This window comes from Echinops telfairi, unplaced genomic scaffold, assembly GCF_000313985.2.
Source record: "Echinops telfairi isolate 266 unplaced genomic scaffold, ASM31398v2 ScPeMD7_2;HRSCAF=8, whole genome shotgun sequence".
Lineage (NCBI taxonomy): Eukaryota > Metazoa > Chordata > Mammalia > Afrosoricida > Tenrecidae > Echinops > Echinops telfairi.
In genome coordinates, this window is record NW_022103898.1 from 76,254,444 (window position 1) to 76,280,035 (window position 25,592).

Below are 25,592 nucleotides of genomic sequence, written 5' to 3' on the forward strand. Positions count from 1 at the left end.
TGGGGAGGGCCCTGGGTAGACGGAGAAGCCGGAAACAGCGGGCTGGGGCAGCTACTGCTTATCCTGAAGAGGAAGGACGAGACAGACTGTGTGTGTGTGTGTGTGTGTGTGTGTGTGTGTGTGTGTGTGTGTGTTTCTCTTAGTGGTAGTGGTGGCAGGGGCTACTGGCAGGGCCGACCGTCATCTTGGACTGGACTGCAGACCTATGGGGCCTGGCAGTGCCCGCTGAGAGGGCGAAGACAGCAGAGGGCTTGGCAAGGTGAGGGATGCCTGCAAGGATTGAGGGTGGGAGGTGGTGGGCCTCGGGCTAGGAGTTGAGGAGGTAAAGGAACCCTTCCTGGATGGGGTGGATAGTCCTCCAGAAATTGGTAGCTGGTAGTACTGGGTTTGGGCAAGTTTTGACCACTCGAGATAAATTACAGTGGGTACGCCGGGCCCCAGCACCCCCTTACCCTCCACCCTCACCATGGCTACGGGTCACTTTCTTCACACCCCACCTTGGCCTCTCCAGGAGGTGGAAACAGGGAAAGGAGGTGCCTCTCTGCCATGAGACTATGTGGCTGCCCCTCCCTAGGGGGTTGATCCAGGGGCCGGGGCAGATTCCCCGGTAAGCTTGAGTTTACTCGTGCTTACTTACTGATCGGTAGTGAACCGCTCTTCATGTTTTTCACCGACTAGTGAGTCTGTCAAAGTAAGCCCGTGCTTGTTCCCCTACCGGGTATACTTTTCATGACCGGGGGTGTCAATCCGTGGAGGCTTTGATGCTGCCGGAAGGGGCCGTGAGGCTGGGAGAGAGACAGATGCCAGCCAGCCCCAGAAGCAGACTGTTTGCGTGTGGTGAGAGGGAAAAAAAAGTGGAATGGCTCACTACAGATTAGTAAGTACCAGTAAGCCTGTGCTTATTGGGTAATGGGCCAGAGGGCGGTGGGGTCCCAGTGCTGACCCCCATAATGGTTCCTGTTCCAGGGTGTGGCTTGTCTGTGAGCCTCAGAGGGCGACCTCATGGTGTCCCAGTGGAGGGGGGATTTCCCCCTCAAAACTGATGGGCGCTCTTGCTCTGGCAGGGCTGCTGGAGCCAGAGGCCAAGGCTCAGCCTAGTTTTAACCCTCCTGGTGCTGAACTGGCTCTGCCTCCCCTCCTCCTCGCTCCCCCTCCCCCGAAAACACACATTGGGCAACTCTGAGAAGCGATTTTGACCTTTGCTCCTGTGGTCACACAGTCTGAGGATATAGGGGTTGAGTGATCTCTGGTTTAGGCCACAAATCTGGGGCGCATAAGAATCCTGGACATGGGGCTTCCCTTCCCGGTTTGGGAGGGACACTGGCCCCACCCCTCCCCCTCGTGGCTCCTCCCTCCCACCCCTTCCTCCACGTCTCCCTTCAGAGGATTCTAAGCAAGAAATTGCCCCTTCCAGTCTAGGCCAAAGGACCTGGCCAGGAGATCTGGGTTCTGGGGTGGGTGTTACCCAGTGGGGGTTGGAGAGTGGGGCTTCCAGATGGCTGGGAGGGCCTGGGAAGAACTGAAGGAGGGTCCGGTCAGGAGGCTGCTCATACCACGAGGAGATACAGAGGAAAGGGGCGTAGCCTTTGCCTATGGTGTGGGGCTCACCCCAGCCCCCAGTAGGGTAAGTGTGGGGAGGCAAGGTCTCTGGACTGTCCCAGGGGTAGGTGGGAGGAGCAGAGGGAAGGGGAGGGATGGGGGCCTGCCTTGAGTTTGAAACTGACCTCCCAGTTCTAACCCTGTGGGACCCTGAGCAGGGGTGGGGTGGGGCGGAGGGTTCTGCCTTTGGGTGACAAGAGCACCCTAGGAATAGTAAGTGGGAAGAGGGGCAGAGGGTCTCAGAACTGAGTCTCCAGGGAAGGAGACTCGCCCTTTGGGAGTCTTGGGAGAGGAGCTAGGCTGAAAAACATGCAATAGAAGGACTGAGGTTCTGGGCTCCTGGGGAGACTCCAGGTGTTCCTGCCCCCTCCTCACCTCATCTCTGTAACAGAGGCACTGTGTGAGAAACTTGCATCGGGAGACTGCTGGGAAACCACTGGTCCCCACCACCCTGCAGTCCACACAGCCCTCACCCTTCCGTCCACCCCTATGGACGTCCTCCCTCATTGCTTCTCTCCTGTCCGCCGGCTAGCTCCCTCTTACCAACTCTCTCCTTCTCTGGTTTATTAATCTCACTTCTCTGGTTTTTCTTGCCCTCTTCCTTAGTCCACCTCTCCACTGTCCCTCCCTGTGCCCTCCATCCCCCCTCCGAATAGCATGAGGGATGTGGAAGGCATCCTGACCCAAGCTCCTAGAGTGGTGACTGAGGCTCAGGAATTGGTCAGCCTTGGGTTCAAATTCTGCCATTGGAGCATACTAGCTGAGCAGTCTTAGACAACGAGTTAGACCCTCTCTGGCCTCAGTTTCTTCATCTGTAAAAAGAGATAATTCTATGGTTGGTTGGTTTTAATTGTTAAGAAACTCTAAAGAGAAAATGCACTTAATGCAATTCTCCATATATCATGTTTAATAAATGGTAGCTATTATCACTCGATAGCAGCGAGTTTGAGTATTATCACTACTGATGGAGCCCTGGTGGCTTAGTGGTGACACGTTGGTCAGCAGTTTGAAACCACCAACTACCCCTTGGAAGAAAGATGAGGCTTTCTCCCCCTGTAAAGAGTTACCGTTTGGGAAACCCACAGGGGCAGTCCTACCCTGTCCTGCAGGATCACTGGGAGTGACCATCAGTTAGATGACAGGGAACTATTGAATTATTATCACTCTGGGCACATTGGTTGTTCGAATGCCCCAATTCTCACCTTTCATACCAGAGACCCTAAGGTGCCCGGGTGGGGTAACGTCTAACTGTCCGACTGCTAACTGAAAGGATGCGTGCGGGCCCAGGGATCTGCTTCCATAAGGATGATAGCCTAGGAAGTCCTCTAAAAACAAAAGGAAACAAAAACCCCTCACACCATCATGTCCCTGCCGACTCCTAGCCACCCAGTAGGACAGGGTAGGACAGCCCCGGTGAGTTTCTGAGACTGTAACTGTTTACGGGACTAGCAAGCCCCGTCTTTCTCCTAGGAAATCCTACGTACGGGACAGTTATATGCTCCGTGCGTTGGTATCATCTCAACAACACACAGAAATAGGTCAGACACCCAGGTTCAGCTCCTGGCTTGCATGTGACAGTGGTGCTCACAGGTTTCAGTGGGCTTTATCAACTAAGACAGGCTGGGAAGAACGGCCTTGAAAGGTGCTCTGCTTCTAAAACTCAGCCAAGAGCAGTCCTGTGGGTTTGCTCCTGGTGTTTAGTTCCTTTGTGCATGGGGGCCGCCATGAGTTGAGGGCGGATTCAACAGCAGCCAATAACAAAGGCTTTATCACTCTTCTGTCTCACCGTCTAGCCTGGTGGTTTTCAAACTCTCTTGGAGCCTAGGGAATCTGAGGGAGTTTTCCAGGGGGATCATTGTCCACTGCTTTCAAATTTTTGTAGGAGCCCTGGTGGCTTAGTGGTTACATGTTGGGCTGTGATCAACAAGATCAGCAGTTCAAAACCACCAGCCGCTCCAGGGGAGACAGACAGGGCTCTTTCTACTCCGGTAAACAGTTACAGTCTCAGAATCTCACAGGGACAGTTCTACCCTGCCCTCTAGGGTCACTGTGAGTCAGCATGGACTCAATGGCAGTGAGTTTGGTTTCGGGTTTCTTTAAAAGTTTGGAAAGTGCAGCCCTCACCCAACCCTCGGCTTTTGTCTTCAGGACCAGAGCCAGGTCTGCAGCGGGAATCACCACTTCCTCTGTTTTCTCTGGGAGAGTCCTTTCCTGATGCCCTGACCCCCTTTGCTAACCCCAGCTCTCCCCACTCTCACCCCCATCCCCAGCCCTGCCACGGCCCCTGTGAGCCCCATTGGAGGTGCTACTGAGTCTCAGCATTGACCCAGGATGTGTCTGGTTTTCAAACGGGCTGGGAGTAGCAGTGGCAATGAACTCTGGGAGATGTCCCTGGCTGCTCCCTGGAGACACCTCTCGGAATAGCGTTGCTTCTCTCCCCAGGCACCTCCAACCTCCTCAATCATGTCATTATGGGGTCTGGTCTCCAAGATACCCCCAGAAAATCTGCAGCGGCTCTATATCGACTTTCCCCAACGCCTTCGGCATCTCCTGGGTGACTGGCTGGAGAACCAGCCCTGGTGAGTTCCCCAGGTCCTCCCTGGCCCTCCCTTCTCAGTGGGCTCTCTCCCTTCACCTGTGCAATTCAGGATCTGGGACCCATTCTTCCACATGTAGGAGCCCAGGTGGTGCTGTCGGGGAAGCGCTGCACTGCTAACTGCAAGGTTGAGGGTTCAAACCCACCAGCCGCTTTTTGGGAGAAAGATGAGGCTGTCTGCTCAGGAAAAGGTTTACAAAGCCAAGGAATGCCTACATAGGGTTGCTAGGAGTTGATGTCAGGGGGCTTGAAATGTAGAGGGCAGTCTGGCCCCTGGAGACCAGACTACACTTGTGGAAAAGTGGAGCCCTGACCCACTCGGGAGGCCGAGGCAGAGAGGAGGGGGGAAGGCCTGGGACAAGGGCCCATGGCACAATGGCTACAAAATGGAGAGCAAGGGAGAGGGGGTTGCAAGGACTTGGCTGCAGAGGGCTGGATGGAGAACAGGAAGGGAAAGGAGCCTCTGAGCTATGGACTGAGGAAGGGGTGGTGGGGAGGAGGGTGCTACCCCCAGCTGGGAAAGCCCTGACCTCCAGGCAGGCAGGGAGCCTCAGCCTAATCTTTCTGCAGGGAGTTTCTGGTCGGATCTGATGCTTTCTGCTGCAACCTGGCCAGCGCCCTCCTCTCAGCCACTGTCCAACGCCTGAAGGCGGCAGCTAGGGAGCAGGGGGAGGGAAGCACCTTCTTGCAGCACATCAGCAACCTGGAGGTAGGGGCAGGCTGGTGGGGGGCAGGCTGGGCCAGGTGGGTGGAGCTGGGGCAAGCACTGGACACTGGATAAAAATTGGTGTTTCTGTGGTTGGCTGTCTGCTAGCATGCAAATTAGATTTGACAAGCATGCAAATGCATGAAAACGTGTGGCATCTACAGTTATGTCTTCTTTTCTGGTGTGTGTGTGTGTGTGTGTGTGTGTGTGTGTGTAAGAATGGGGAGATGGGGGGTACCTGGTGTGAAGAAGGACTTGGGTGAAAGCGAGGCTACCCCTGCCCACTGCCCTCACCTCTGCAGAGCGTGTACCAGAGGGATCCCCTGAAGCTGGTGGCCACGTTCAGACAAATCCTTCAGGGAGAGAAGAAAGCTGCCATGGAACAGGTATGATAGTCTACCCCAATTCAAGCCCTGGCGGCTCATTGTCCTCAACCCAGGATGACCAAAGGAGGTCCCTGAGGGCAGAGTGAATCCCAAAGCAAATGCAGGGACATTTCAAATGTGGACCTAAGGGTACTAAGGGCCGAAGAGGACAGAGCGAAGGGTAAGTTGCTGATTCTGCCAGGAGTGGAGGGCTCTGATTTCCAGGGGATCCCCAACCATCAGGAAGAGTGGCCAAAGGGGAGAGGTGGGCCAGCCACACAGGAAGTGGTTGTGTGCTTTTCTGCAGAGCATGGCAGAGGGCACTCTTTGTGGGAGTAAAGGCTAGATGTTGAGGGATGGAGAGAGGGTCTCACCCCCTGGCCTCTGCCCCTCCTGTGCAGTTCCATCACCTGCCAATGCCTTTCCACTGGAAGCAGGAAGAACTCAAGTTTAACACAGCTCTGCAGAGGCTGCAGCACCTTGTGAGGGAGGCCCGCCTTCTCCGGGAAGCCCTGCAGCAGGGGGCTGAGGCTGGTAAAGGTAGGGGACCAGGGCCTGGAGCCGAGGAGAGTTCTGGGGAGAGTGTGGGGAGTGAGCCTGCCTTGAACCTCAGCCCTAACCGAACCTCCGCTCTATTTTCTCCCCTGGATTTCTGGCCGCCCCCCACCCCCACCCCAGTGCCTCTGCACAGCCTGATAAAGACTTCTGCCAATGGGTCTGGGCACAGGGAGGTGAGTAATGGACTGAGGGGTGAGGAGGACTGAGGAGGAACAGGCACGACCAGAGGGTCACTGAGGAGGCGTGGTGGCCCTGGATCAGGTCCCTCTCTGTCTGCAGGCCCTGCCCATGTTGCTGCAGGAGTCTGTCGGGGAGCTGGAGGTGACCCAGGCCCTGGTGCTGAAGAGGATCCAGATTTGGAAACGGCAGCAGCAGCTGGCAGGGAATGGGGCACCCTTTGAGGAGAGCCTGGCCCCACTACAGGAGAGGTTGGGGCAGGGCTGACGAGGGCTAGGGGAGGTGGGTGGGTAGGACCCCCAGGTGTGAGAAGCCAGGCAAAAGGACTAGAAGCAGGCAAAGACTCAGAGAAGTCCGTTCTGGCAGGAAGGCCCCGGTCTAGACATGCACACCTGACCAGGAGTTCCCATGGGGCTAAGCCAGCCCAGCCTTTTCTCGAGCAGCTTCGCACCCTGCCTTTTCTCAAGCAGCCTCGCACCCTGAAGAATGGGAGCCTTTTTCCTTTGCGCCTGTTGGGTGGGTGGTTGTAGGGTGCTGCCAAGTTGATGCCAACTCCCAGGGAGCCCAGGTGACCGCCTAAAGGGGTCTTCTTGATTATCATCGACCGGGAGATGGAGAGTCAGACCTTTCTCCCACGGGCCGGCTGGGTCGGTTCACACCCCTGACTTTTTAGTTCGAGGCCGAGGGGGGCTCCTTTTTTTGGGGGGGCACCTTCTGTTTTGCACAGAAGCACTGCACCAGGGGGCTTGAAAAAGCTCCTGGAGAAATGAAATGAAAAGAGAATGGAATTTTCCCACTAACTTTCAGAAGCCTGCTCACATGTGCCGGCAGCTGCCCTGGTACCCACTGAAACCCTGGTGAAGACAGGCCGCTGGGCTTTCCCAGGGGCCCTGGGCCCTGAGAATGAGCCGCCCAGATCAGGCCAGGTGTCTTCGTGGGTGTAGTGGGAGAGGGAGGGTCTGGGCTGGAGCAGGCAGCCCCTCTGACTTCTGTCATGGCCCCAGGTGTGAGAGCCTGGTGGACATCTATTCCCAGCTGCAGCAGGAGGTGGGGGCAGCCGGTGGGGAGCTGGAGGCCAAGACCCGGGCCTCGCTGCTCAGCAGGCTAGATGAAGTCCTGCGGACCCTGGTCACCAGGTATGTCCCAGCTCCCAGCCTGGCCTAGAGGGAAGGGGATGGAGGGGTTGTGGGGGAGGGGACCGGGAGGGAGCCAGCCCCTAACTCCCCTGGTCTTCTCCATCCTCACAGCTCTTTCCTGGTGGAGAAGCAGCCCCCCCAGGTTCTGAAGACTCAGACGAAGTTCCAAGCCGGGGTCTGGTTTCTGCTGGGCCTACGGTTCCTAGGGGCCCCAGCCAAGCCCCCACTGGTCAGGGCTGACATGGTGACTGAGAAGCAGGCGAGAGAGCTGAGCATGACCCAAGGGCACGGCACTGGAGTGTAAGGGCAGGCAGCCAACAGTTGGAGAATGCCTATTAGGGCGATGGAGGCTAGAGGGGCTAGCACCGTGCAGAGGGGGGCAATGGGGAGACCCTGAGTGTTCAAGGAAAAGCAGGGATCCACCCAGGGCCTGGATGAGGTGGCAGCCTCATGATTTGGTCCAGTTGGGATCGTCTCCCTTAAGAACCCAAGTTAGGGGGCTGGAGATTGGAGGCCAGTGACAGAGGGGGCTGGTCCATGCCATTCACCACACGTGCATGGGACACACGCTCCTCACACCTGGCTTACTCTGGCTCTGCCCCACAGAGAAAGCAGTGGGGAGATCATCAACAACTTGGTGCCCTTGGAGAACAGCCTTCCTGGGAACTGCTGTTCGGCCCTCTTCAAGAACCTGGTGAGGAGGACCTTCAGCCGGTGGGGGCGTTGGTCTCAGCCTAAGGCTCTCTCCTGGGCCCAGGAGCAGCTAGCTCTGCCCTCACCTCTACACTCCCCACCCGGCAGCTTTTGAAGAAAATCAAGCGGTGTGAGCGGAAGGGGACAGAGTCGGTCACGGAGGAGAAGTGCGCCGTGTTGTTCTCCACCAGCTTCACACTCGGCCCCAACAAGCTGCCCATCCAGCTCCAGGTGAACGGGCCCCAGCTCCTCCCCCACGCTGAGCTCCTAAATCCCCCCTTGCCCCTTGTCCCACATAGCTGGCATCCAGGCTCAAACCCCAGAGCCAGGAAGATGCCCTGGCAGCGATCCGCTTCCATTCAGAGATCAGCCAAAAATACCCTGCTCTACGGAGCGGTTCTCTGCAGTAATACTTGGGGTTGCTAGGCTTCAATACAGCGGCTTTTCTTCTTCTCCTGCTCCTCCTGCTCCTGCTCCTGCTCCTCCTCCTGCTCCTCCTCCTCCTCCTTCCAGGGTGAGCAGGGCGGAGCCCATGCACACACCTGGGACAAATGATCAATGGGAGCAACTTAAAACGCCTTTCGTAGACCAGGTCACTGTTTAAGCGATCTCTGCACCCTGGTGCTAGGAGCCCCGGTGGCATAGTGGTAACTCGCTGGGCCACGAACCGCAAGATCAGCCCTTTGAAACCACCAGTTGCTCCTTAGGAAAGCGAAGGAGGCACTCCTGTAAAGAGTTATGATGTTGGAAACCCACAGGGACAGTTCTGCCCTGTCCTATAGAGTTGCTGTGAGTCGGCGCTGACTCATGAGTTTGTGTTTGGGGCTGTTTTTTTTTTTGTTTGTTTTTTTTACACCCTGGTGACACAGTGGCTAAGCTCTCAGCTGCTAACCCAAAGGTTAGAGATTCAAACCCATCCAGAGGCTCCACAGGAAAAAGACCTGGGGATCTGTTCCCATGAGAATGACAGCCTAGAAAACCCTAAGGAACGCTTCTGCTCTGTCCCCTGACTCCATGACACCCAACACAAACAACACACACACTTCGGCTTTCACACTAGGTGTGGTTTCTAAATCACGGCACAGAGAGAGCAAGTAATGGATCCAAGGTGCTGCAGCTCTGCAGGGTAAGAGCTATTATTTGAAACCTGCAAGTCTGGCTCCCTGGTCTTGACTTCTCTACATTAAAACCCTAGTGGAGCCTCAGAAAGCTCTGAGTAACGTACCACAAGCTTTCAACTGTGTCCAGCAAGCCCAGTGACTGTCTACGCCCTCCGAGCCTGCCCCACAAGGAAACCTCTTACCCCAGTCAAAAGAACCCCCTCTCTTCATGCAGGCCCTGTCTTTGCCTCTGGTGGTCATCGTCCATGGTAACCAAGACAACAACGCCAAAGCCACCATCCTGTGGGACAATGCTTTCTCTGAGATGGTGAGGGGACAGGGCAGAGTGGGGTTAACATGGGGTGGGGCTCAGCCTGGAGAACAGTGGCATGGCAGGCAAGTGAGAATGACAATGACGTCACCTGATTTTCTCACAAAAGCTTTCATCCTCTGTCTTGAAGGTCACCTTGAAGATGCACCCTCTTTGTGAATGAGTGAGGGGAGGAATGAATGCTGGGAGGGTGGGGGTTGGGCAGGGATTGCTGAACTGCCCTCTTACCCCCAGGAGCGAGTGCCCTTTGTGGTGGCCGAACGGGTGCCCTGGGAGAAGATGTGTGAAACGCTGAACCTCAAGTTCATGGCTGAGGTGGGGACCAGCCGGGGGCTGCTCCCCGAACATTTCCTCTTCCTGGCCCAGAAGATCTTCAACGACAACAGCCTCAGCACGGAGGCCTTCCAGCACCGCTCCGTGTCCTGGTCACAGTTCAACAAGGTGGTTCTCTTACCCACCGTCGAGCCTCTCCTCAGGGCACCCAGCTCCCCCCACCCCTGGGGAGGATGACCGGAACTCCAACATGCCGGGCAGGAAGACCACTCAGGTCTGCGGCCCGCCCAGAGCTCAGGCTCGCTGGCATCCTTTAGATGTTTAGAGGTTCCCCCCTCTGTCCTTGTTCATCACCGATGGTTGACACGCATGCTTCTCCCAGAGCATGTCAACAGAGCTCTGATTCAACATGACTTTGGCCCACTGGGACATAGTTCATTTGGGGGCGAAATTCCCTAGGGACTGTGCAGTGATAATAGCTATGATGTGTTAACAGCTTACTGTCTGTCTACACTTGATGCGTGTCATCTCACTTAGCCTTCCAACATCATTTTGAGGCCGGTACTATTATTATCCTGTTTCATAAAGGAGGAGCCTGGCGCTCAAAGGGGTTACGTAGTTTATCCACAGCCATAGTCTCACATCAGGCCAGTGGCTGGGCTGCAATGGAAGCCCACATTTCAGACACCTGCTCTTAACTGCTGTCTTTGACTGGTGGCAATGCCAAGTCAGCACTGGACAGCTAACGGCAAGGTTGGTGGTTCAGGCTGACCAGCTGCTCCAAGGGAGAGAGATGAGGCTGTCTGCTCCCATCCAGAGGCACCGCTTCGGCATCTTGATATAAGGGCCATGACAAGTCAGAGTGGACTCAATGCCCACGGCTTGGCTACTCATTTATTTTGAAAATAAGGTGGCCCAGGTCTGGTTGGGCTATAAGAACGGGTGGGGGTGGGGGGTTAGAGAGCTGGGTGTGTTGGGGGCAACCAGCTGAGCAAATGACAGGCCACAGAGGAAGAAAGAGAAGCCGTGTAATCACAGGATGTGTTAGTCACAGGAACAGGGCATGCACTCAGCAAGTTGCCCTTCTCGGGCTGCCTCCTCGTCCGGCTTCCTGAGGGAGGCTGTATGCACAGTGGTTATGGGGAGGGGCCAGGCATGCCAGTGAAGACCCAGCCTGGGAGCAATCCCAGCTCAGCCTCTCACCAGCTCTGTGCATCTGGAAACGTGCCCTGACATCTCTGTGCTTTTTAGTAAGATGTGGCAGTTCCCATACCTACCCCCATAGGCTTGTAAAGGTCGGATCAATTAAGATGTGGAAAGCGCTCAGACGAATGCCCACAGGTCACAAGCATGAGTGTTCTTATTGATGGGCGTCAGGTTCAGTCTGGGGCTTCAACCCCTGACTCTGTGGCATGTGTACTCACAGCCCAGCGCCTGCCTCCCAGAGTTCCCTCTGCACATACCTTCCCTCCTTCCCATAGGAGATCCTGCTGGGCCGTGGCTTCACCTTCTGGCAGTGGTTCGATGGTGTCCTAGACCTCACCAAACGCTGTCTCCGGAGCTACTGGTCAGACAGGTAGGTTCCTGCCCCACGTGTACCTCCAGGTATCTCTCCACCCCCGGTGTCCCCACCCCCATGCTCTCCTTCATCCTGGCCAGGCTGATCATCGGCTTCATCAGCAAGCAGTATGTGACAAGCCTTCTTCTCAACGAGCCTGATGGGACTTTCCTCCTCCGCTTCAGTGATTCAGAGATTGGGGGCATCACAATTGCCCATGTCATCCGAGCCCAGGATGGTAAGGTCACCCCAGCCAGTCCCCTGCCCCTGAGCTTGAGCCCTCTGGGGTTTCTTCTTGGCAAGACATCTCCTGACTCTCCTTGATGCTGCACCCCTGACCTCCCAAAAATTCTCCTTTAGACCCAACTTCTCTTCATCCTTCTGCAACCTAGGCAGCTGTTTTCTCCCTGTGAGCTCTGCGGAAATAGACACTCATGGGGCTCCTTCCCGAAGGATGCCCATCCCAGGGACCTCTCTCCCTCACTGTGGCAGATGGAGCATGGGTCCTGTTAGGGGCAGGGTGGTGGTGGTGAGGGGAAGGACATCTGGAAAGAGGGTCTCAGTCTCATTCTCTTGCAGGCTCCCCACAGATAGAGAATATCCAGCCGTTCTCAGCAAAGGACCTATCCATCCGCTCCCTGGGGGACCGAATCCGGGACCTTGCTCAGCTGAAAAACCTCTATCCCAAGAAACCCAAGGATGAAGCTTTCCGGAGCCACTACAAGCGTGAGCTGGGGCTGACAGTGCAGCCTCCCCCCTGTCGCTGTCTCCTCCTATGCTCAGCTGCCCCATCTCCCCCTCCTCCGCCTGTCTTGTCACCCCCACTTTCCCTCCCCATCTTTCCGTAGCCCGCTGCTCCTAGCTGCCCATCATCGCCCTTCCTCACCAACTCCCACCCCTCCATGGCTCTCCTTTCCTCCCCACAACAGCGGAGCAGATGGGCAAGGATGGCAGGGGGTATGTCCCAGCCACCATCAAGATGACGGTGGAAAGGTGAGTGTGATGGTGGGTGAGTGGGGCAGGGAGCCTGGCACTGCTCTGCAGGAAGGGGTGGTGCCATGGACCCTTGGTCAGGTACCCGTGTCTCCCTCCCCCTTCCTAGGGACCAGCCACTGCCCACCCTGGACCCCCAGATGCCAGCCATGGTGCCCACCTATGATCTTGGCATGAGCTGTGATTCCCCTGCGAACACGCATTTGGGCTCAGGCATGGTGTAAGGAGCTTGACTAGTGGGGCTGGCCCGTGCAGGCGGCTTTCAGTGTAGGCAGCTGGGCGAGCTGGTTTTGTGGGCTGTAGCCGAGAGTTCTCCTTCCACAAGATGGGGCTGGGGGACCCAGAAGGACTGGCTCTAGAGGGTCTGCTTTCTCTCCCCAGGCCCCAGGGGTACCCACCACACTCTCATGCCATACCCTCCTATCAAGCGCTCTCTCCAGAGGAGTCCATCAATATGTTGCCAGCGTTTCAGGAGTAAGTCAGGGGTGGGAAGGATTCACTTGGAGGGGTGTGTGCCTTTGTGAGGAAGGGACAGCGGGTGCCATACCCCTTGGTGACCTCTTTTGCCCCCCACCCCACTCCCCCTTTTCCTTTCCAGTCAGGATGAAAAGTGCCTGGGTTTGAATTCTAGCTCTGCCATTTACAAACCCTGGGCCAATAAGGCCGGGAATTTGTGGCCTGGGAGGCTGTAAAGTGGGGGAGGGTAATGATGCTTACCTCACAGGATCACTGTGAAGGTTCCCTAGTGAATGCAGGCAAGGGTAAAGCCTTGTTAACAGCAGCTCCTCTCCTGATCTTGTCACATAGCTTCTGCCTTTGTATCTATTCCTGCTTGAGCTTGGAAGGGGCCGATCTTGTTCCGAAAGTCACACAAAGGCCTATGCACTCTGTGGTTGTGGTGGTTGTTGGGTTGAGACGCCCAGCGACCTCAGTGGCAGAGTGGAGCTGCCCCACGGGGCTCTCCAGGCTGCCGTCTTCGTGGAAGTAGATCCCCAGGTCTCTTCCCTGGCCAAACGCTCACCCTTGGGTCACCAGGGCTCCTTCGTTAACTGAGTCAGACCAGAACAGCTCCCCTCCCAGGAGGTGAGGTCAGGGGTGGGGGGACATTTTCAGTTTGCTAGTCCACCTCCCCCACCCCCCTCCACTCCGCCCCCACTTCACAGATGAGAAGATTGAGCTAAGTCTGGCACATGCTCACGGCCGTGCGGTGAGTGAACCGTGAAGTCAGGATATGGAGCCAGAACTTCTGTTTCCTCACTCAGTGGTCTTCACCTTGCCCTTGAAACACCCTTGCCCTTGGCCAGCCTTCCTTCCTCTGATGTGTCCTCCTCCTTCCTCCTTCTAGAACTCACCTGCAGGTGCCCCTCAGCCTGAGCCAGATGAGTCAGCCCTTTGACCAACCTCACCCCCAGTGAGTGACAAGCCTCCCACCGACCCTATACTTCCCATTCTTTCCCGACATCACCTTCTCACTTATCTCCTGTCCTGGCCTTGGCAGGGGCCTGCTGCCATGCCAGCCTCAGGAGCATGCTGTGCCCACCCCTGACTCACTGGTTTGCCCAGATGTGACCATGGCAGAAGACAGTTGCCTGAGCCAGCAGGTGGAAGGGTTCCCTCAGGGAACTTGGTGAGTGTGGGCATGGGGTGGCGGCTGGGTAGGGCAAGAGGTCGGACAACCTTGCCCATCCCACTATGTCTCCCCTCCTCCTTACAGGGTCAGCGAAGACATGTTCCCACCCTTGCTGCCTCCCACGGAACAGGACCTCACCAAGTTGCTCCTGGAGGGGCAAGGCGAGTCAGGGGGAGGGCCTCTGGGAGCCCAATCCCTCCTGCAGCCCTCCTCCTATGGGCAGTCTGGGATCTCAATGTCCCACCTGGACCTAAGGGCCAACCACAGTTGGTGATCCCAGCTGAAGGGGGAGCCCAGAGGCAGCTCTTATACCCGCCACAGACCTGCTCTGGACACCTGTCAGTGCTCCTGCCAAACAGCAGCTGGGGAGGCTACCCCCTACTTGCAGCTGGATTCTGGTCAGGAAGTGAAGACTTGGCTAGAAGGTAGAGCTGGCCCACTCCTTCCCTCCTACTCCTAGAAACACACCGCCCCTCCCACCGTCTTCCAGCCCAGGAAGGAAAGTCCAGGCTCCAAAGCGAGGCAGGCCCCGGCACACCCCACAGGCCTGCACAGACAGTGTATGCACGGCTCCCTACAGAAGCTGGGGTTGAGCCGGAGGGCAGTGGGGCGTGATCACAGGTTAGGGCACGGTGTACTCCTCTGCCCCTGCCAAGCCAGGGCCCAGGACACACATGCAGTAACACGCGGATGTGGACACCCAGTTGCACTAGTGTCTGCAGATGGAGTGGATGGGCCGGGAGACAGAGGCGGCAGCCCAGGGGTCCCTGGGTGGAAGGCCGAATGAGGTCTCTACAATTGATTCCTGATGTGGGGGTCTGCCCAAATTCAAAAACAAAAAACAAAGTCCCGAACACCCCAAACTCCTGCCAGTCAGATGGAAGCCATTGGTCACGTGTACGAGATTGTACAGAAGTCCACGGGCTGAGGTTCTTCATGTATAGCTGTGTGAAAGCATATGTATCCGAGACATGCTAATGTATAGATGTTAAACCTACGAACATGTGTCCATTTGATTTTGCCTGTGGGACAGCACCGATTTGGAGGCCAGAGAGGCTGCACATGAGATAGCAATGGTTATCTTGTGTGTGAATCCAAATCATGGCATCAACGTCTGCTTGTGGCTGCTTGGGGACTGATCCTGCCGGGAAGCAGGGGGCTGGCAAGAAGGGGTGGGCTGGACCCTACCTCCTCCTCCCCTTCTCCTTCCCCACTATGCCTCCGTCTGTTCCCTCAAGCCCAGGCTGCCCGTTCTCCCTCTTCTTGGGGGTGGGTGGGTCAGAGATCCTAAGCCATAAAATAAATTTTATTCCAAAATAACAAAATAAATAATCTACTGTACACAATCTGAAAAGAAAGATGCTCTAACTGCTCAGAGAGGTGCTGTGGTCCAGGCACCAGCTGGGGGAGACCCTGAGGCCCACCCATGCTTCGCCTCTACCGCCTCCCTCCCCAAGAGAGGGCAGGCGGGAAAGAACAGCCCTGGGGCTCCGGGGTGCGATGGGAATGGCCTGCGAACTGCAGCACTGGTTAAATTAAAGAAACAAACAAGAAGCACAAAAATGGGGCCGGGAGAGGGGGCAGTTCCAGTGTTCCCAGGCCCCCGGTGCTTGGGTAAACGTTGCCACTTTTAGCTGCTGGGCTTTCCCCAGGAAGCCCCTTCTCCTCCACGTCCAAACAGGGGCCAGCGACTCACATCGCTGATTCAAGCCTAGAGAATGGGACTGTGCTGTGTAGATGCAGGGTTCGGGGAGGCCCCTGGAGGCAGAGTCCTCGCTCCCTTGCTCTGGGCAGGGGTGAGGGGCACCAAGCACCCTCCTTGTGTCCTCCGCCAGGCCCCTACTCGTTATTGCTTGAAGCTCCATAGTCCTTTGCCCATGGAGCAGGAGGAGAGGCAGGAGAAGGGCGGCGGAAGGATCTGGTTTGTGACTAGACTCCGGGGGCGTGGGGGCAGGGGAGAAGTCCACGTGAGCCCCAAGTCCAGAGGGTTCCGGTCCGGGTCTGAGGACATCAGGCCACCTCTCACTGCCGGCTGGCCTCGGCTTCCACTTTCACGCTGCTTCTGCGGCCCTCCACAAGTGCAGGGTGGGATCCTGGGGCAGGACATCGGTCCAAAAGCCCTTCCTCGAACTCTGCAGGGAAGCGGGGAGGAGGTTAGGAGGCTGTGGGGGTGGAGGCTGCAGAGAGCAGAGACTGGGAGCCTAAGCAGGGGGGGCTGATAGGGGTGTGAAGGATGAGCCCCATGTGTACTGAACTACGGCCTCCTGCCCACCGCAGGTATTACGGAGGGGAAGTGCCAGGCCCCGCATTTGCGTGTGGCCCCCTCCCCTTTCTGGCTGTGTGTGGCTCGCTCTCTGTATAGGTCTCTGTTGTCTCCCGCCTCCGTTCAGCTGGAATTTCTCGTTCAGGCAGGAGCTGCTGCGGGGGCGGCTTGGCTCTGACCTCTCCCCCTCCCCCCTCCCTATGCTTTGCCTACCCCCACTCATCCCTCCCTGGCCCCCTCCCAGAACCCACCCACCTGATCATGGCCCCCCAAGTTTCTGGGAAGCCAAACCAGGGGAATACAGGAAACCAGCCTCGCAGCTCCTCCCCTAAGAGCCCCCCTCCAGTCCCCGCCCCCACTTCCCACCCACGCACAGTTTAAAAATACCAAGCCAGGGTTGGTGGCTTTATCTGCTGCGTCACACTCAGCCCAGCAGATGCCCAGCCCTCGGCCGGCCCACTCCCCTTCCCCCATCCTCACACAATGCATCATCCCCCTTTTGGCTCCTCCAATTCCAAGCTGGACAGCCCCACCCCCCAACTCCCAGCCTGCCCCCACCCTCCCACCTGCTCTGGTCAATGTCAATGTCAAGCTCCCCTTCCTGCCCTCCACTTCCCCTTCCAAGTCCCCATTAGGGTCCAACCCTCCCCACGGGGAATGGCCTGCAGGGTCCTCCACGCCTCAACCCAGGGTCTAGTTGGCCAGAGCTTGGCCCCCCACGACTGATTGCCATCTCTGGCCATGAGATCCCTCTTCCTCCCGCCTGGCCCCTGGGCCCACAGGGCAGCTGTGTGGGTGCTGGGGGACAGCACTGCAGGCTGCCTCACCTGCGAGAGGCGGCTTCGCAGGCACACAGGGGCTGAGGCGGCCTACTCGATCGTGGGAGACAAGGCGGGCCAACCGCAGCCCCTCATCCATCAGGGTCTGCTGCAGGATGTGGCGACTCCACAGCCCATGGGCTGGCAATGCCAGAGGCAGGTCAGCAGGGGGCGGCGTCAGCCTTGGGCATGACCCCACAGCTGTGGGCATGGGCATGGGTCAGATAAAGGACTGCAGCCAACTGAACCCCCTCCCTCAACCTCACAGCCAGACCCCTAGGCCCTTATACCCCCAGACCTCCCACTCCTGTGCCAGGCAGCTGCCTCCTGGCTCTCTCCACCCCATTCCCTTCAGTGTGTGGACTGAAGTATTGCCCTGCCCACTCACCCTGCAAGTGCCCATCGAGACTCTCTCCAGACAGGCTGGCGCTGTCTTCCTCCAGGCTGGGGCGGTATGGGGGTGCATAGGACTCAGGGCCTGGGGGCGGCTGGATTTCAGGGTGACTCTGCTCTCCAACCTGTGAATACCCCAAGGGGGGAGGGAATGAGGATACAGCAGGGGGGCGGGGGTTGGGGAAAGCTTCCATCCCCTCTTCTCACATACTTCCTGGAGGACCCACCTCCTGTTTCAGCTTCTTCAGCGGGGGGCCTCCCAATTCTTCAGGGTGAATCCTGAAAAGATGGTAAGTTTTGAAGAGGTGCAGGATGGGGGTAAAGGGTAGCACATGATAAACAGAACACAGAATTTGGCCAGGAGCATATGGTACTTTATGGAGACCTCACAGGAGCTGGCTGGAGAGGAGGCTCCAGTTCAGGGCACTACCCTTCGGCGGGGTGGGTGAGGGTGGGGCTGTGTCTAGGGAAGGCCGGAAGGAAGGGGCTATAATTCGGACAAGTCCACAATGCCAAAGGCAGGATGTGAAGGTGACTGGGAAGCAGGCTTAGATGTGCCCGAGTGGGAGGTTAGGCCATGATCATCCATCTTCTGGGCAAGGTTCCAGTCTAGGACACCTAGGGGAGGAGGGTCTCACCTGGAACCCTTTAAGGAGGACAGGTAGGTGCTCTCTCGGGCCACTTGGCGGGACAGAGAGAAGAGCTCCACCCTTCGCAGTAAGAGCGTGTTGTCCCTCATGCAGAACTGGGCAGCGGCCTCATTGATGGTCAGCTGTGGAGAGGGGGCAGCCAGAGCAGTCAGATGCCTCACCACTGCCAGGGCCTTGCCCTCGATCCCCTTGCCCGCCCTCGGAGGCTCATACCCTGGGACACTTGTTTTGTTTTTTATGTTACACAGGACTTTCTGAGAGAGGGCGGAGGACAGCACCCCATGTCTTAGGAATAATTTAGGGGGGCCTCCTTCATGCCTATGGTGACTCAGAGCTGGATGGGGTTCTGGTCTCCAGCTCAGCTGCCCTCTTGGTTTAGGATGGACATGTGCGGCAGCTGGGGTCAGGGTATGGGGGAAGGGAGGGAAGGGTAAGGTCTGGGAGCCAGGAGCAACCCTGGAGGCAGCACCTCATGCAGGCTGAGCTGCTTGCCCTCGCGCCTCTTGGAGTCGAAGCGGCCGTAGATAATGCTGTACTTCCGAATCTCTTCTTCCTTCTGGTTGTCACCATCGTCCATCTCAAAGATGTGCCCCACGCTCCGGGCCAGTTTCTTGTTCAGCTTTAGAAGGGAGGTCACCTCCCCAGCGTCCCCTCTTGGGAAGCTCCGGAAGATCCTCTCCACACTCTCTACCACCATGCGCACCATCTCTGGCTCCAGTCGGTCTGGACCACCCCCGGTCCCTCCTGCTGCTAGCCCACCAGCCCCAGTCCCCTCAGGAACTCCTCCCCCCGCAGGTGGAGAAAATGGGGGAGAGCCAGCTTCCTCTTCTCCACCCGCCCCGATGTCCGACTCTGGAGTGTTCCGGCCTGGCCAGATCCGAGGATCCCCTGCCCCGGGTCCCCCCGGCAGCGGCGACAACTTCTCTCCAAGTTCCAGGGGACTCTTGGGGCTAAAGCTGCGGGCACTACCCGCCTTTTCCCCTGGGCTGCCATGCCCGTTGCTCATGCTCCCTTTCCGGGTCCCTGCGGTCTCGGAGATCTTGAACAGCGGGATGCTGGAGACGGGTACGGCAGGCACTGGCTGGCTGAAGAGCCCTGGATTGGTGGCCCACTCTCTCAGTGCCTTCTGCAGGCGCCGGACATGGAGGGGCTTAGTGGCCATGCCCACGAGGGCCATGATCTCCAGGAACTCCTCCTCCCCCGCCTCGCACAGCTGCTGCACGTCGTCCCCTCCCTGCTGGATGAAGGTCTCATAGTAGGAAAGGAGGTTGGCACGCTGCAGGACCCGGTACAGCTGCAGCTCCCCCAGCGTGCGAGGCAGTGCCATGGCTTGAGCACTGGGCCTGAGGAGGAGGTGCACAAGAGAGAGGCAGAGTGGGTACAAGTCCCCCTGCTGGGTACCAACCCATCTCCACAGCTGCCCTCTCTCTCTTGGCTCTCTTCCCTTCCCTTTTCTTCAATGCTCTATCCACCCAAAGCCCTGACTTAGGCACCGATCATGAGAACCAGACACTCACTGATCAGAAATAAGCCAGTGACGCTTTGGTCAGAAGTACCCAAAGCTGGGGCCTGGGAATCAAACACTCTTAGTCTCCATCTTTAGCTTTTACCTTTAGGGCTTGGGCAAAGAACATTGGGGCCGCCCACCTGCCAGCACACACGGGGGTAGGGGGGGTGGGGGGGGTGTTGGAAACTCTCTGGGCCAGAACACAGATTCCACCTTACACTCTCCCTAAGTACTCAGAAGTCTGAACACTGCTTCAGGTGACAGCCTAGAGAAGGTGAAGGAAGACCCGCCTCTCCTCTCCATAAGGGGCAGTGGGGACACTGCTGGCTTGTGTCCACTCCACTCCTGCGTGACATCCTGTCCAGGTAGCTGAGAGGGAGGGGTGTGGCCCCTTCCCTACCTTTTCCCACCAGTGAGGGGTGGGGAACCCTGTTTTTCTCCCTTCAAGTCTTTCCCAGAGCTTAGGTGGTCTTATTAACGCTCCCTCCCAGGCTGCCCAGCGGCTTTCAACGGGACCCTTCTCCTAGTAGTGACCTCCTCCACTTGCTGGCTAGGTCCTTGCTTAGGAAGAGGAGGGGCGCCTCAATTGTTCTGCTCCGGGGCCTTTCCGCCCCCACACACTCCCACAGTAGTAGCGTCTGTGGGCGAAAACCGCCTGGGGGCTCCTGCCCACCTTCCACTCCCTCATTTTCCACCCACATCTTCCAAGTAGACTGGGGAGCCACTCCCGGCGGGCGGGGCTGCACACCGCCCCCCACCCCGACCCTCCCCACACGGTGAATAAAGAAAGGGGCGGAAATGGGAAAGGTGGCTGCGTCTCGTGCCCCCGAGCTCTAGGACCCGTGCTCCGTGCCAATGCCACTCAGAGCCAGCCTGGCGGCCCTTCTTTCCCGGCACTCCCTCCAGCCACCTCGAGTCTAGGGCTTCCCTAGGCGCCGGGGGGCTCCCACGTTCTTTGTGGGGGCTCGCATTGCCTCCGGATCCCTGCCAGGTCATGCTCATCCAGTAAACGGGGGAGGGGCGCCAAGTATAACTCTCAGTCACCTTCGCCAGTTCTCAGCGGCTCCGGGAGCCCCTCGTTAGAAAACTCACCCCCTTTCCCCATCGGCCTTCATCCCCTCCCACCCTATCTCACTTCCCCTCGTCCGCTCCACCACCTCCGGACCCCATTCCCGAGTCGGGCTCCACCCATCTCCATTACCCACCGCTTCCCTTGGCCCACTAACTTGAGTCTGGACTGCGGGGTCCGGCGGGCGCTGTCCCCTCCAACTGGCGGGTGCTCGGCAGAGGGGGAGGGCGCTCTGTGCATTGACGGCGGGAGACCGCCCGGGCCGCCCACCTCGGTGCCCAGCGCTCCGCACCGAGTACGAGCTGCGTTCTTCCCGGTGCGCGAGGCAGTGTCCACCGCTGTCCGGGCTCCGTCCCTCCCTCCACGTCTCTTCTCTCCGAGACGCCGAGCCTCTGTCTGTGCCGCGGCCCCCCCACCTCCCCGGCAGCGCTCGCCGCCTCTCCGCGCCTCCGCCCCCGCAGGACGCACGGGGATTGGGGCCCGGCGCTGCGCTGGCAGCCGGGCGGGCGGAGGGCGTGGGCAGAGCCGGGGGCGGAGGCGGGGGGCGGGAGCCCGGGACCGTCGGCCACGGAGCAGAGACGGAGAGGCGGAGACGGGGGGGAGGGGGAGAGCGGTGTGGAGGCGGGGACTCAGAGCCCGGGAGCCGAGTGGGGGACCGAGGTGACCGCGGCCGGGCTGGGGAGGGCGGGCTTGGGGACACAGCGGGCGGGGCGAGATCGCGCCGTGCCGCCCACGCCGGATGCACAGCCGGCCCTCTCCGCGCCCACGTGCCCACGTGAGCGCCCCGCCGGCGACATTCCTACACCCCCACCACCCTCACCCCTCCGAGCGAGAGCGGTGTTTCTCCACCGCAAGAAGGTACACAAAGACACCGAAGCACACCGGCGGGCGTGCGAACGTGCCGAGACAATTCCGCGGACGCCCGGGGGCCCACACTCGGGGGGCCGCGAGGCGCAGTCGGTGCGACTGTGGGAGAGCCGGGGAAAGTTGGCTCGGGCGAGGGTACGCAGCTTCGCGCCGCCTGCGTGCATCCGACGGTGAAAGGTGTGCGCTTGGGCAGCGCGGGGCTCGCTCCGCAGGAACCCCTTCGATAGAGATCCCAGCGCCCTTCCCAGCCCTTGAGGAGTAATTTCGGGGGGACCGCACTGGGGAACCCAGGCCTTCTCCATCTGGGCCTCCGAAGTTTGGGAAACCGAGAACGGAAGGCCACCACTTAAAGGTTCTGTTTCTTAGTCGCATCCGCGTTTCTTAGCTCCCCGGGTCGGGCCGGAGCGGGAGGAGGCTCCCTGCCCTCCTCTACTCTTCCGCGCATTCCGTCTTCTGAGTAGGGGGACCACTCTGAGAATTGTCTATGGCAGGTGGGATGGGTACTAGGGGACGTCTACTAGGGGACCTCGCTGGAGAACTGCAGGAGGCTCCCATCCGACTTGGCTCCCCGTCGAGGCGCTAGAGGGAGGAGCGCCTTAAAGGAGTTAGGGCCCCCGTCCCCACCCACTTCTTCCTCCTCCTCTCCCTGTTCCTCCCAGCCCCATCTGGTTCCCATTTCGCTCCCGCCTACGTTTGGGAGGGGCGGGCAGCAGGGGGCTCTGAAGGCCCCGCCCAGTGGCTCCAGGCTCCGTAAGGGGTGGGCGTGGCGGGGAGAGGCCAGAGGCAAGGTTCCCCCGAGCCGACAACTTCAGCCTCGCCCCACCATTCCGCACTTCTGAGTGGCCTAGAGCCTGGCTGGGCGTGGGTGGCGTGGGCGGCGGCTGGTTTCTACATTCCAGCCCAACAGTGGGACCTTTCCGTCCCCTGGTGGCGGCTGGGGGAGCGGGGTGGGTTACAGTGGAGTAGTAGAGTCGATAAACTTAGCCTCTTCATTAACTGCAAAACTGTCTGAAGGGTATTAGGAGCGAGTTCCTTCCACCAAATCCCCATCCCGCACCTGGTCAGCGTGGCTAGACTGGTTCCCTCCAAGCTCCTTGGCTTTGTGTGTGGGCGGCTCCCCCCACCCCACCCCACCCCGGTTATTTCTGAGCTGGGCTGCCAGCCGCTGGCCCCGGGTTTCCACGTGCCCCCTCCCTCTCCCTGCCCACGCTCCCCGTGACGCACATCCTCCGCCCACGCAGCCTCTGCTCCAGGCGCCCCCCTCCCTCCCACCCGGCCCCTCGGGGCGGTGCTGAGCCCCCGGATCTGGAGGGAGATGCAGGCCGGGAGGGAGTAGGGCGTGAAGCCAGAAGGCGGGAACTTAATGGGTGCCGGGCCGCCCGGGTCCTGGAAAAGAGGGCGGGGAGGAGCCGATCCTGCGCCCTCCACTCTCAGGCCTGGGGAGGGTACTCGGCGCGAGAGGAGGGGAGAAAAAGCCCGCGAACTGCGCTTGAGAGTGAAACTCCAGTGTTTACATCTTTGTTTCTCAAGGTTTTCTTTGAGGTTCAGATGAGAGCCTATGTAAGAACTCCCGGTAAATTGTAAGATGCTAAGCAAATTTAAGACGCGATGCTTCTGTACCCTGAGACTGTAAATTTATGTTTCTTTATATTTGTGTAGCTGTGTCTCTTTTTCTCTGGGTTTGTATTTGAGAGTCTCTGTGTGTGGATTTAAAAATACGTGTATTTTTTAAGCCATTGACTTGTCAGGCCTGGGGCCAGGGCACCCCCGCAGCGGGAGCTACTGAGACGCTGTTCTCTCCCCTCCCACTTCCATCGCCCCCACGCCCCACCCACTCTCGTCCGCCCGAGAACAAGGAATTCCCAGCCTGGAGAAAAAGGGAGACAAAGAAAAGCCATGAGACCATGAAAAGCCATGAAAAAAACAGACGAATGACAAAAAGGAGGTGGGACCCGGGGTGGCTTTGTCTCCCTCCGGAACACTTCCCAACCTGATTCTCCTGGCCCCTAACTTTTAGCAGTTTTCCCATAGGCCCACTGAGCAGAGCGATTAATATTCCCCTTGTTGTCTACATCGGCCCTTCTTCGAAGATTTCCTCCAGGGAAGACAACGGGAAGCAATCTCCTCAGTCCCCCTTTTCCAGGAAATGGTGGAAAGAAAAGGGGAAATGTGGGAGGGAGAGGAGGTAGCTGACTGAACCGCCGGAAGATGGTCTCTCCCCATGACGCGTTTTTGTTTATCTAGCAGGTTGAGCTACGCACTCCTTTTCACCAGACCAATACTGACTTCGAGGTTGCCAGCTGGCCTCAACACTCACCTTCCTGGACTCTCCCTAGGCGCCCTGCCAGCCACACCTCTAGGCAGAATTCCTCCAACCTGGGGTGGAGGGTGGGGGTCCTCACTCTTGATGTAAATTTTCATTGCAGCTAGTTACCCCCATAGCCCAGGACCCCTCGGATCTGGTCGGGCCTCACTCTGAATGAATGAATTGGTGATGGCATTTACAAGGTGGAAGCAGCTTTGAAAAGGGTAATTGGTACTCCCAAAGGGCCTAGGCTTAGCAAGACTGGTTTACCACACAGAGAGGTTTGTTTTCCATGTCTCCTGCCCCCATCTCCACCCTCACTGAGGTTTCCAGTGAATCACTCAAGTTTAGCTCCTTGGCCTTATAAAATGCCCACTATTCTGGTAAATGAATTCACTCCCAGGGGTCAAAAGAAGACTGACCGTTTGCCTGGTAATAGGAAGACAGGACCAATAAGTCAAGATTCTTTTCGGTTGTTTTTTCCTCCTATGGGGGAGCTTCAAAAAAGTTCACGGAGGGCTCAAATAAAAAGTAAATGCTTAGAAAATGATGGCAACATATGTATAAATATGCTTGATACAACTGATGTATGGATTATTATAGGAGCTGTAAGAGTCCCCTCCAATGATCTTTTAATAAAATTTTTTTTAACAGTTCATGGAATAACACCATGATCCTTTCATTTTCCCACAAATGGTCTTTGAAGCCTCCTTCTGTGGGTGTGGGGGGTATTGGTGTTCAAACTGGGCCTTTTGCTGGAGGTAGTTCACCATTCCCAGACAAGTAATTCTTACCATTGGATCTCACAGGTTCAGAGGGGAAATAGTTTCATGAACAGAAACTGACAATCTAATGCAATCCTGGGAGGACAGACAGTGACAGAAGTATGGATGGCAAGTGCTCCACTCTCCCTGGAGTGGTTAAGAACTGATTTAGACAGGCACCTAGGAAGAACGAATGGGAATTTTCCCTAGGAGGGACAGTGGCCTCAGAGAGATCAGTATGTACAAAATGCACGGAGGTCTGAAACAGACTGATGTGTTGCGGAGACTGGAAACGGGTTTATTCCTGCTGGAGGAAGGAACGCGGGTGGTGAAAGCGTTCAAGGCTTGGCTGCTGGTGAAAAGCTGATGCCGGACGATGTCTAGTAGCTCCCCCGGAGAAAGACCTGTGGATTTGCTCCTCTAAAGAGTACGGCGGCCGAGAAGCCCAGCAGTGTTTCTAGACACGTGGCAGGGGTGTGAGTCAGAAATCGACTCAATGGCATTTAGAGCAGCAGCACTACTAGAAGAGGAGTGGTTAGGAATGAATTTAGGAAGGTGGGCAAGGTCATTCCATTAAGGAGATTACATATCAGGCACTCAAGTTACAGAGGCAGCAACAGTGGACCCTCGTGTACCAATGGTGGTAAAGATGGTGCAGAACCAGGCAGCATTTTGGTTTCTGGTGCATGAGGTCACTGTGCGTTGGAGTCCACTCAACAGCACTAGCCACAGGCCAGTGTGTCGCAAACCAGGTCAAAGGATTGTTTGTTTTTTCCTGTTTTAAACATTTTTTCAATCCATTGTGGTTAGGCGTCGTTGAGACAGTTCTCAATGATTGGGGCCCTAGGCAGGATAGGATGAAGCACTGCCTAGATCTGTGTCATCCTCACAATTGCTACTAGGCTTGAGCCCCTTGCTGGAACCACGGCATGTTAATCCATCATCTTCTTGCATGACGTTTCTCTCCAGGGACTGGTCTCTCTTCATGACATGCACGCAGTACATGAGATGAAGTATCCTTATTCTCACTTCTAAGCAACAGTCTGCCTGTTCATCTTCCAAGACAGATTTATTCATTCTTCTGACAGTCAAAGGCAGGATATTTAATGGTTTTTGCTAACAAGATATTCTAAAGGCATCAATTCTTAGGTCTTACTGGTACAGAGAGGAACTGGAAACACAGGGAATCCAGGGCGGATGATCCCTACAGGACCAGTGGTGTGAGTGGCGATACTGGGAGC

General features: G+C 57.5%; 2 protein-coding genes across 7 annotated transcripts; one reads left to right on the top strand and one right to left on the bottom strand.

Moving 5' to 3' along the window:
• Window positions 1–8: 8 nt before the first annotated feature.
• On the top strand, window positions 9–14,712 carry STAT6 (signal transducer and activator of transcription 6). 3 transcript variants are annotated; one of them, XM_045292195.1, is made up of 23 exons: window positions 9–259; window positions 679–877; window positions 4,042–4,178; window positions 4,766–4,904; window positions 5,204–5,287; window positions 5,668–5,806; window positions 5,945–5,997; window positions 6,104–6,252; window positions 7,006–7,137; window positions 7,249–7,437; window positions 7,744–7,831; window positions 7,939–8,061; window positions 9,166–9,258; window positions 9,496–9,702; window positions 11,016–11,110; window positions 11,194–11,330; window positions 11,672–11,818; window positions 12,022–12,085; window positions 12,195–12,305; window positions 12,467–12,559; window positions 13,431–13,496; window positions 13,584–13,712; window positions 13,800–14,712. In XM_045292195.1, exons 2-23 carry the CDS (start codon window positions 860–862, stop codon window positions 13,987–13,989), a joined length of 2,583 nt encoding a protein of 860 aa, XP_045148130.1. In that variant the 5' UTR covers window positions 9–259; window positions 679–859; the 3' UTR covers window positions 13,990–14,712. The 3 variants fall into 3 exon arrangements, with proteins under 3 accessions (XP_045148130.1, XP_004700590.1, XP_045148127.1); XM_004700533.2 differs by lacking the exon at window positions 679–877; XM_045292192.1 differs by lacking the exons at window positions 9–259; window positions 679–877 and adding an exon at window positions 1,041–1,624.
• Window positions 14,713–15,000: 288 nt separating this feature from the next.
• Window positions 15,001–20,787, bottom strand: NAB2 (NGFI-A binding protein 2). 4 transcript variants are annotated; one of them, XM_004700534.3, is made up of 7 exons: window positions 20,573–20,787; window positions 18,309–19,182; window positions 17,828–17,961; window positions 17,417–17,468; window positions 17,185–17,314; window positions 16,806–16,997; window positions 15,001–15,847 (listed from the first exon to the last, which is right to left on the bottom strand). In XM_004700534.3, the coding sequence occupies exons 1-7, from the start codon at window positions 20,653–20,655 to the stop codon at window positions 15,738–15,740; spliced, it is 1,575 nt and encodes a 524-aa protein (XP_004700591.1). In that variant the 5' UTR covers window positions 20,656–20,787; the 3' UTR covers window positions 15,001–15,737. The 4 variants fall into 4 exon arrangements, with proteins under 4 accessions (XP_004700591.1, XP_045148134.1, XP_030741510.1 ...); XM_045292199.1 differs by having other exon boundaries at window positions 20,552–20,787; XM_030885650.2 differs by lacking the exon at window positions 16,806–16,997.
• Between the last annotated feature and the right edge of the window lie 4,805 nt (window positions 20,788–25,592).

Excerpts from the sequence above, each read along its gene's own strand:
- STAT6 (XM_045292192.1), top strand. The coding sequence starts at position 1,496 with ATGGCTGGGAGGGCCTGGGAAGAACTGAAGGAGGGTCCGGTCAGGAGG. Across the intron at positions 6,253-7,005 it reads CTGGCCCCACTACAGGAGAG|GTGTGAGAGCCTGGTGGACA; the intron begins GTTGGGGCAGGG and ends TCATGGCCCCAG. Across the intron at positions 9,703-11,015 it reads CCTGGTCACAGTTCAACAAG|GAGATCCTGCTGGGCCGTGG; the intron begins GTGGTTCTCTTA and ends TCCTTCCCATAG.
- NAB2 (XM_045292199.1), bottom strand. The coding sequence starts at position 20,655 with ATGCACAGAGCGCCCTCCCCCTCTGCCGAGCACCCGCCAGTTGGAGGG. Across the intron at positions 19,183-20,551 it reads TTAGTGGGCCAAGGGAAGCG|GCCCAGTGCTCAAGCCATGG; the intron begins GTGGGTAATGGA and ends CCTCCTCCTCAG. Across the intron at positions 16,998-17,184 it reads TCTCGATGGGCACTTGCAGG|CTGTGGGGTCATGCCCAAGG; the intron begins GTGAGTGGGCAG and ends CCATGCCCACAG.